Here is a 10,428-nt window from a genome sequence, read left to right on the forward strand (position 1 = left end):
CTCGCAACCCCCAGCAACGAGGGAAGAAGGCCAGAGACCCGGCCTGTTGCCGATGCTCACTGAGGGGAAGTATTGCAGAGGCACGGTTCCCCCTCAGTGAACGTTGTAGGCGGCGGTGATCCGCAGAATAGTTTTAGTCGGTAGGCGCCTGACGGAGTTGTGGGCTAGCCCTCCTCCAACAGGCGAATCCGACACTACCCGGTGGGTCGCTCCCCCGGGTGTCTTTAGAAGATTTCCACTTCGACAAAAAAAAAGTAATGCTAATGTCGCGGCGGTTCCGTAACTTTCAACTCTCATAACTTGAAAAGTACTGATTAAAGAGGCTTTATTATAGTGTTTTGGAAAGCTCCCGATTTCACCCATTAGATTCTAAAATCAAAAGTAGGGTGTTTCGTTTAAAAAAATCGATTTGATCTTGACTTGCCCTTGATTTACCCTTGACTTGACCTTGACTTGACCTTGACTTGCCCTTGACTTGACTTTGACTTGCCCTTGACTTGACCTTGATTTGATCTTGACTTGATCTTGACTTGTCCTTGGTGGCGCCATCCAAGGTCAAATTGATAAGGTCAGTCAACAGATCATTTTCAACCCTACAACTTTTGTATAAAACATTTTTCTCAAAAATGATTACTTTTCAAGATATTTAAGGAGTCCAGGACTTTTTCTACACCCTATATATTCTATTATACAAGAAATAAAAATCTTTTTTATTATTTTCTCAAAATGTGATGCTTAAACATTATTCCTTTCTGTATAGTCCAGGAAAATTAAGTTTAAAAAGCAAAATATTGCTGAATTTTTGCATAGAGATCTACCCAGATGGCAACGTGTCTATCTTGTTGTTGGCATGTTGCTTGCTAAGTATGCATTGCTAAGTATGTGTTGCTACCAGAATTGCAACAATTGAGTCCTCAATTGTTAGCAACTTGATGCCTTCACGATATGATAATATTGAATAACAACTTGCCAGTAATTTGCCAACAATTTTAAAATCATCAAAATTCGTACTATTGCCCTCATGTTGCCATAATAATATGTAGCATCATACAATGCTGTAATATTGTCGACAACACAAGATAACATTGACGCAGTTATCTTGCTGTTAAACTGCTGGCAATACATGTACACATTGTTGTCCACATGTTGCTACAATATCGGTATATTCGAAATCGTTGAAGACATATCCGCAGCAAGTTGCCAGCATCATAAGCAATCACAGATTTGTGATTTTGCTGAGACACGTTTTGCCATCTGAGTATGGATGGTATTCATAGTCGATTCTTATATTCAAGACCATCTATTCGGATTAATAGGATAACATGTTGTCTGGAAAGTGTCGAAGGCGTTACCGAACTATGGTTCTTATGTTACCGACTCAGAAAGATAAGACTCGACTAGATTGCGCTGCGGTCGAACGAAGGAGAAGAATGAAGGAGAGAGTTGTTGCTGAGTTGAGTTTTGTTGTATAAGTCAAGGAAGCCACTCTCTGTATACAGGAAAATAAAAGGTTGTAACAATCAAAAGGAATCAGAGTTTTATTGTCGTGTGCCCATCCACTACGGACGGGGAATTCGAGTAGTAGCCAGGTGAAAGCAAAATAAGTCCGGGAACATCTCGGTCAAGACGAGAAATTGCATGAATACAACCATTTGTATCCTACACAGTCTAAGTACAATCTTAAGATGTCACGACCAATCAGAGGGCCGTATTAACATCTTAAGACATTACTTAAGACGATCTTGAAATAAGAACGGACTATGAATACCGCCCAATAATAATGTTCTTATGACATATCAAAACTCTCCATGTGTGAGGGCATGGCCGGCTGCATTATCTTAAAAAATGTCGCACAAAATCGATTTTTTGCAAATATCTCAGAAACTATTCGTTGTACGGAAATAAACATTCAGTTCGAAAATAAATCTGATAAAATTTCCTACAATTTCATTTTTTAATAAACTTCATACGACCAATAGTTCCCGAGATAGATTTTTTTTTAAAGGATTTCCTATTTCAGAACGTAATATAAAGGAGTTGGTGTAGTTTAGGCGATTTGGGGAGCACGCAGTGATCATTGTGTTCACATTTTTTCTAACTCAATTTTACTTGCTGAATTCGAAGTTAAGGCTTCTAAGTAACGGTGGAAGGGATTGACATGAGGTTTGTTCGCGTCGCATGCTCCAACATGTTCCAATATCCTACCATAGCTCTTACTCACTCCAATGCGTTTGATAGAGTAAGTAGGAGCTATGGTAGGAGCTTGCGATGCGACAAACTTATGGTGTGCTCAGTTTGGGCAAACCACGCCCCTTTTACAAGTCGAGGTATCTGGAGGTATCGTTCAGAACCCAGGTCTGCCAACTGCGAAGAAATAAATGATATTGTTACGATTGATCTCTATGCATCTTCGTCAAATCCCGCTATGTCCTTTTCTCTCTTCGTTTCGAAGCGTGGAGCAACATCAACTGTCAAACAAGTGTCAAACGTGATTTCAAGACTTAATTAAAGTACGTAGGTATTATGAAATTATTCGAAATAGATTCCTATTGAAATTATTCAATTATTCCTTAGATTTCTATTGAGTTTTCTAGTAAAATCGAAATAATTCCGTAGGTGCCCTGAGGATTCCGCTGAGCTATACGTTGGTATAAGCATCGTTGGTATAAATTGTACTTATTTATTTATTTATGTATTGATTTGTTCATTTACCCGGGAAAAAATGTTTTATATACAGGGTATCCCAAATTTAAATGTCTAAACTTCAAGAGCGTGTAGAGGATCGATAAACTAAGAAAAAAAAATCTGTAGATATGCTCGTTTTTACTTCGTTTTGGAGAAAATCGCAAAAAAGATAAAAACGTAGTTGTTTCATTCCTGCACTGTCTCTGAAGTATTATCGTCACTGAAATCGTGCACGAAAACAATAATAATAATTCTGTTTTCACGTGATAATATTTTTTGTTTGTTTACATTTCTGCCTTTCTCCCATAAATTCGTCAGTTACTCGTTAGAAGCTATCGAATTATTATACTTCTGTCACAATATGCCGCGTACAGATTCTAACGTTGAATATGATGACTTGGTTTTCGTGTATGGTTTCTGCGACAGTAAGCTATGAAGGCGATGCGATAGTATGTACGCTCATTTTCAAACAGAAGAGTACCGGATCAGCGAGTCATTGACTTTTAATAGGCTGCGAGAGACGGACTCATTTTCAATTCATCAAGATCCGTTAGGAACAAATATGCAACCAGAAAATCATGTCCCGCACCACTTTGATAACAATCCTAAGACTAGCGTCCGGAGAGCGTCAGCTGCATTACAATTGCCACGGCAAACAATCTACCGAACTTTAAGAAATGATGACCGCCATCTGTATCATATTCAAAGAGTGCAGAATTTATTCCATCAGGATTATTTCAAGAGGTTGAATTTTATAATAGCAATTGGTTTCTTGAGCAATTTAACAATGATAATTCATTTCCATCAAAAATAATCTGGACAGACGAAGCATATTTACAAGAGGAGGAATTATTAACAAAAAAAATTATCATATATGAGCTTATGAAAATCCCAGGAGTGTTAGGGAAAGTAGGTTCCAGTATAAATTTGCTATTAACGTCTGACTCAGAATTTGGAACGACTTTCTAATGGGACCATTTTTTATACCCAACAGACTAAATGCAGTCAGATGTATTGATTTTTTGAAAACTGATTTCTTTGATTATTTAGAAGACATCCGCTTGCAGCAACGGATTGAAATGTGATTTCAACTTGATGGACGCCCAGTTCATTATGACAGAACTACTCGAGTTTGGCTAGACAGACATTATCCACGACGATGGATTGGATGTGGAGGAGCAGTACCTTGGCCACTCCGATCACCTGATTTGATACCACTGGATTTGATACCACCACTTCTTTGTGTGGGGGGTCCTGAAGCAGGAAGTTTATTCGTCGTCAGTCAACTCAAGAGAACAATTGAGAAATCAAGGCTGCAGTGCACCAAATATCACCAGATCAGTGCTTGGCTGCAACACGAGCTGTCGAATCGAACACATTTCATTTAACTCTATTTAACCTGTTTATGTTTATCCAAAACTAATGCAGTAACCATATTTACAAATACCGGAAAATTAAAAAATAAAAAGTTTAAAAATATAACATGTAATTATGTTGAAACACTGTGAAATAAATTATAATTCTAATTTATGAAAAATATATAAATTTCAATTTTTTAACATAAAAGTGGTTATAATTCGGAAACGACTTATTTCCGGACTTTTTGTCCTCCTTTTTGGCTCCTGAATCACCTCCTAAAGTATTGGCCTCGATTTTTTGGACACCCTGTATATACAATTATGGAAAATTATAGAAAATTATACGAATCTTATAATATTTTATAATTCACATATGAAAAAATTCTGAATTTTAGAATTTCTGTATTATTTTTTAACTGTTTAGAAAATATTTCAAATTTTTTTACATGAATCTTATAATGTTTCAGAATTCATATTTATGAACAATTCTGAAAAAAATATAGATATTTTGAGTATATATTTCTGAAATGCGTTTCAATTCCTATTATAGCTCCTACTCACTCTAACGAGCACATTAAAGTGAGTCGGAGTTATGGTAGGAGCATGTGATACGAATAAACGTTGGTAGTACTAGGTAGTACATGATAAAAAGAGACCGAATCTAAATGATGTGCGTGCGACGAAGACAACAACTAAGGTTAGCTAAACTGGAATCTGAACGGTCACCGAACAAACGAGAGGGCAGAGAATTAGAGAGAGACACTTGCAAACAACATATCATGCCAATCCCTTCCTCCATGGTTAATAAGAACATTATTATAAATCTCTATGTAAAAATTCAGCTTTGCAACAATTTTTTTTTATATCGCCAAAAATTGTCTAATTTTTCTGGGCTAGTAAGCATCCAGATAACCAAGCGTGATTAATCATATCGAGCAAACTAATGCACTGTATGAATGTTGAATAGTTGTTTGTTTGCCGTCATCATATCAAATATCTTATCGTACTGAGCAACATGAATGATTATACAAGTACCCAGATAGCAAAGCATGTCTTAGCAAAATCGCACAAATTTGTGATTGCTTATGATGCTGGCAACTTGCTATAGATTTGTCTTCAACGATTTCGAATATACCGACATTGTAGCAACATGCAATTGCATAACAACAATGTGTATATATATTGCCAGCAGTTTAACAGCAATATAACTGCGTCAATATTATCTTGTCTTGGCAATACGACAGCATTGTATGATGCTGTATATTATTATGGCAATATGATGGCAATGATACGAATTTTGATGATGACGAGTTTAAAGTTGTCGGCAAATTGCTGGCAAGTTGCTACTTAATGTTATCATATCGGAAAGACATCAAGTTGCCAACAAATGAGGACTCAGTTGCTGCAATTCTGGTAGCAACACATACTTAGCAATGCATACTTACAAGGGAAGTTTTATAACCTGTCCGGAACCAATTTGATTCTCCATGAAATATGTTGTTAAACACGAAAATCTAAGAGACATGTATTTTTTTACACGTGCGCTAACTCATGTTTACGGGGTGAAACACCTATTTGAAAAAAAAAAACGGTATTTCCATTTCGAGCTGAATACAGTCGGAAGTATAAGATAAAAAAAAATTTTGTCCATTTTTTATACTTCCGACGGTATTCGACTCGAAATAGAAATACCGTTTTAGCGCACGTATAAAAAAATACACCTTGATCAAAAAGTTCCCAGAATATACCACCAGGTGATGCTCTGAGTCAGCTGATTTGAGTTCTGTTTTTTTGGTTAGGTTGCCACATCTATCATTGACATTTCCACCAAATTTTATCGCCATAGCTTGACATTTGTAAAAGTTATGCCGTCTTGAGTATATCTACCTCTGCACGGTTTTCGATTTTTTACAGTTTTAAAAATGGAGTTGAATTTGCAACATCCGTGAATTTTTGACCAAGAACGAAACGAATACCATCCAACAGCCATCGAATTCACCCGATATGGCTCCTTGCGATTTTTTTCTATTCGATCGAGTCAAAAAACCACTACGGGGAACGCGTTTTAAGCCGAAAGGAGGTAATGGAAAAATCGAAAACCGTGCAGAGGTAGATGTACTCAAGACGGCGTAACTTTTACAAATGTCAACCTATGGCGATAAAATTTGGTGGAAATGTCAATGATAGATGTGGCAACCTAACCAAAAAAATAGAACTCAAATCAGCTGACTCTCAGAGCATCACCTGGTGGTAATTCCGGGAACTTTTTGATCAAGGTGATATGTCTCTTAGATTTTCGTGTTTAACGACATATTTCATAGAGAATCAAATTGATTCCGGACAGGTTGTGAAACTTCCCTTGTTGGTAAGCAACAAGACAGACACGTTGCTATCTGAGTATTTAGTTGATGGAATTTTGAAAGCAAGCGAGTCAGAAATATTAGTATGGTATGTTACCAGCAATATGACGACAACATGATACTAACTGATGATGAGGAAATATACTAATGTTAACAAGTTGCCGTCAATTTGCTGTAATCTGATGTCGAATATCATATGAGTAAAACCTAAGACGCACAATGACGAAACATCTTGGCACGAATTTCTAGAAATTGGTTGCTTCAACGATTGTCAGCAACACGACGGCAACCTCAGAGGCATTTGGCTATCTGGACATCTATTTAGCTAGTAAGCATCTCACACGATACACACTCATGATACACACTCTAAAATAGGTATCCCTCCTGTTATTCTCTTGCGTTCATTGAAATTTACGTTCCGTGTTAGATCGAGTTTTATAATATCGAAGGCTGAAGATAATGCTTTGCAAGGATACTCCCAAAGTGGTTGCGCTTCTACGGGATTGTCACTTTTCTCGCTAGACATCTGAAAATAGAATACAATCTCTTTTTAATTTTATAAATGATAAAAAAAGATAAGAATAAATAATGAAACCAACTTGAATAAGTTTGTCGAAAGAGGACAAATCAAAACCCTCGCATGTGCCAAGAGGAGCTCTTATTTTCTGCAAATCCTTAAATTCAACAGCGACAGCTCTGATCGTCGCCATGACCGGCATTCTCGCAATACTCGATGGATATTTAGAAGCGAGATACCAGAATCGCAGATTCTCCCAAGGCACGATGGAACTCAGGAAATATGGTTCGCCAAAAATGAAATCAATTTCACTTGCCTTCGGCAGACCGTCAACCGACTCGACAATCTTTACTCGATCAGAGAGTTCGTTTGCCTGCACAAACATCTCCATGGTTCTACGCGACAGGAAATTCTGCTCCAATAAAAACACCTTTGCCCCCAATCTTGCAATTGCGAAGGCCAACAGACAACCATCCGAAACGCAGAGACAAACGCTGTTTGGAGTAATACTTTTTCGCAAAGCCTTTACATATCTCTGATTACGAATTGTGTCATTTAATTGACCAATTCGCGTTCGCGAGTACGCGATATGCGCCCAACAATTGCATTCGGGCCTCTGGCAATCTGGAATCTCATCTCTGTGAAAAATTTTCAATTTTATTTAATATAAAAGATATACATAATTAAAATTATTTTTAAATAGCCAGCTTTATAAGAGCGACTAATAATTCAGAAAAGAAATAAAAAATAATAACACTATAAATTATATGAAATATGTGAATGAAATTATTACAGGAAAAAACAAAAACTTACACAGGTCCATTCAGTAATTTAAACCAGAAGGAATATTCATCGTGATAACCGATAAGAGTGACTTCGGTGCCATATGTGATAGATACTTCTTCCGGAAGGTAATAGACAGCTTGCATCCAGTGATCCCTCCATGGTATTAAATCCACCATCTTTTGTAAACATGAGACATCTTTTTTCATGTTATCAGGTACATCTGGATGTTCCCATACAGGTGCGCAACTCAGCAACAGCTATAATTAAATGATACATGACTAAAATTCATAAAAAGATTTAAAAAATAATATATAGACGTGTTAATTACCTGATTATCTGTGTCCATGTTCAAGTCCCACCACATAAAAATTGCATGTGCGGTCCCACTTCTTATCGATTGTGTAAGTAATGATACTTTTTCGTTGTTCAGTAAGGGTTTCTTGCCAGACCAGTCAAACCTAAAATGCATTTTCAATATTAATTATTTAAAAATTATCATTAGAGTGTAAAACTAAAGGGGCAAAACTATCTATCTTTTTATTCCTTTCTCGGTCAATGTATCCAAATAATCTTTCATTTTTCTTTTTCTTATATGATTGGTTACATTTTTATCAATGTTCTTTTTCTAAATAAGTTTTTTTCTCAATTTTAATTACGGTTTAAGGGGTCTTTCTCATTGGAAAGGTTAAAAAAAATCGATTTTTTATTACATTTTTTAAATCCTACATGGGTGTAGAATTAACTCCTAAAGCGATTTTGAAAAAAAAATATTTCAATCGCCATTTTAAGACAGTATCGTATATAGTGTACCTTTTTTATAAATAAAAATTTTTTTACTAAACGTTTGATGATTACGAGTATATGCAAAAATCTGCATTTTCCTATATATAATCTATATATAGGAAATATATAAAAAATATTTCCTATATATAGATTTTCTTTAAAAAATTCATAGAAATAAGAGCTAATTTTGCGGCCGGTAAAGGTGAAAGACCCCTTAACTTTACATTTAGACATATATACCAATGCCGTATAGTGGATAACTTGGTAAACCAGTTATTCGTCAAATAAAAGACTTTATTCGATTTCGAATTCTCGACTCCGCATATAATGAATTTTAAGTAAAAAAGGATCTTTTTGTGATAGAAAAAGAAAAACGGAAAACAAAAATAAATTTCAAAATAAGTGATAAAAAAATTATATCAAATATTATCACAAAAATTAACGGAATGCCGCGTAATTTTGTGCGGGAACGACAAGTTGACGAATTTCGGGTTCGACCCCACGTACGGATTTTTAAATTTGTAATCTACATAAGCTAAAGGTAAAAGGAGGACTCTGACAGAGAATCTTATTTCTGATCCTTTCTAATTAAGAGATTGTGACATGTGGCTAACAACTATATCATGTGAAATATTTATTATTGCAAATGTTCATAAAAAGGAAGACGAATCTTATTTACAACGAATCAAGAGAAATTCATCATGGAACCCGTATTGATTAAATAAGAAAAAAAGGAAAAATTATTACTTAAAAATAGGCTGTGCTGGCAACAAAGGCACAAAAGTATCGCGAGGGAGACGTGATAGTTGCATGTCATGTACAGCTGCAGCACCAGAGCATGCTTGGATAGTCGGTGGTGTATCAACCAATACTTCTCCGTTCTTAATAGGCTTCACCCGGTTCCAATTACAGACTTTGAAGCTTTCGATCACTTGTGCCCAGACTGTTCCTTTGTGTGGAATGACAATGCTGTCTTCCTAATGTAAAAGCAAAACATAAGCATATTTTGAACAGGATCATCTGCAAGCTTGATGTTACCTCGAGAAGAACCTCGTGTGCATGGCGGAATGTTGATAATGCTCCTTCACCAATCAGCTCAGTGTCGAACACTTCAGTAACTAGAATATTTGCGCGTTTTGGCATGTCACCACCTTTGCCTATTATCATTTTCGTAGAACGCTTACGGATCAATTGAATTTTATCTTCGAAGCCATTTTCCTTTATTATTTGTACGGCACATTTGGCTATTGGTTTGAAAGCCTAAACAAGATCTTTCTGCATAAGCAACATCTTTGAAAAATTTAGAAATTTTGAAAAAGATTTCAAAAGTCTTCTCTTACTTCGCATGCTGTTATAGTATCTGCTCCGCACCTGGCAGCCATCATTGACAGCAACCCTGTTCCAGTGCCTATATCAAGAACGTTAGCCTCTTCACCGGCCTGATGTTTCTTCTCAATAGCAGCTTTGAGGGCAAGGTAATACTTCTCATTCTACCAAACGAAATGTATGATATTTTAATTTTGCTAGTTTGATTACTTCCTAGATAACAAAAGTTCCTTGGCATAAGAAAAGAAATAGGTGCTTAGCATAAGTTTCTCTTCAATTGCCATCATGTTGTTGTCACCAGGGCAATAATAATTTCGTTTAAGGCAACCTAGAGGTATTATGCGGACAACGGTTGTTTGCGCAAACGAGCGGAAATGCTGTAGCAAACTTATTGCCATAAATGTTGCTACAATCTGTTGGAAATCGTTTTCGTAAAATATTTAGTTCACATTTCTGTCAACTGAATGGAAATGGAGCGTCGTCGAACAGTATGCGGCGCTGCCACTGGAGGATTGCATCGAGTTAATGACGTTTTTCATTGGCAGAACTAGTGCGCACTGAATGCGCACTAGACGCGGAATGCGTGTTTCATTGGTAAATCTAGTGTCGAGTT

At 36.4% G+C, this 10,428-nt stretch overlaps 1 protein-coding gene across 2 annotated transcripts in view; it reads right to left on the reverse strand.

Moving 5' to 3' along the window:
• Window positions 1-10,328, reverse strand: part of Art7 (arginine methyltransferase 7) — a 14,432-nt gene extending 4,104 nt beyond the window's left edge. Inside the window, exons 1-8 of one of the 2 annotated variants that reach the window (XM_018450013.1) lie at window positions 9,830-10,328; window positions 9,528-9,749; window positions 9,237-9,466; window positions 8,035-8,164; window positions 7,734-7,963; window positions 7,003-7,558; window positions 6,880-6,929; window positions 4,290-4,350 (exon numbers count right to left, since the gene is read on the reverse strand). In XM_018450013.1, the coding sequence (XP_018305515.1) occupies window positions 4,320-4,350; window positions 6,880-6,929; window positions 7,003-7,558; window positions 7,734-7,963; window positions 8,035-8,164; window positions 9,237-9,466; window positions 9,528-9,749; window positions 9,830-9,874 (1,494 nt within the window). In that variant the 5' untranslated portion in view covers window positions 9,875-10,328 and the 3' untranslated portion in view covers window positions 4,290-4,319. Of the gene's footprint in view, window positions 1-4,289; window positions 4,351-6,768; window positions 6,930-7,002; window positions 7,559-7,733; window positions 7,964-8,034; window positions 8,165-9,236; window positions 9,467-9,527; window positions 9,750-9,829 lie in introns of those variants that run through there. The other variant, XM_018450012.1, reaches the window with a different exon arrangement.
• Window positions 10,329-10,428: the final 100 nt, after the last annotated feature.

The sequence above is a fragment of the Mycetomoellerius zeteki genome, unplaced genomic scaffold (assembly GCF_001594055.1).
Source record: "Mycetomoellerius zeteki isolate Tzet28-1 unplaced genomic scaffold, Tzet1.0 scaffold253, whole genome shotgun sequence".
NCBI classification, from domain to species: Eukaryota; Metazoa; Arthropoda; class Insecta; order Hymenoptera; family Formicidae; genus Mycetomoellerius; species Mycetomoellerius zeteki.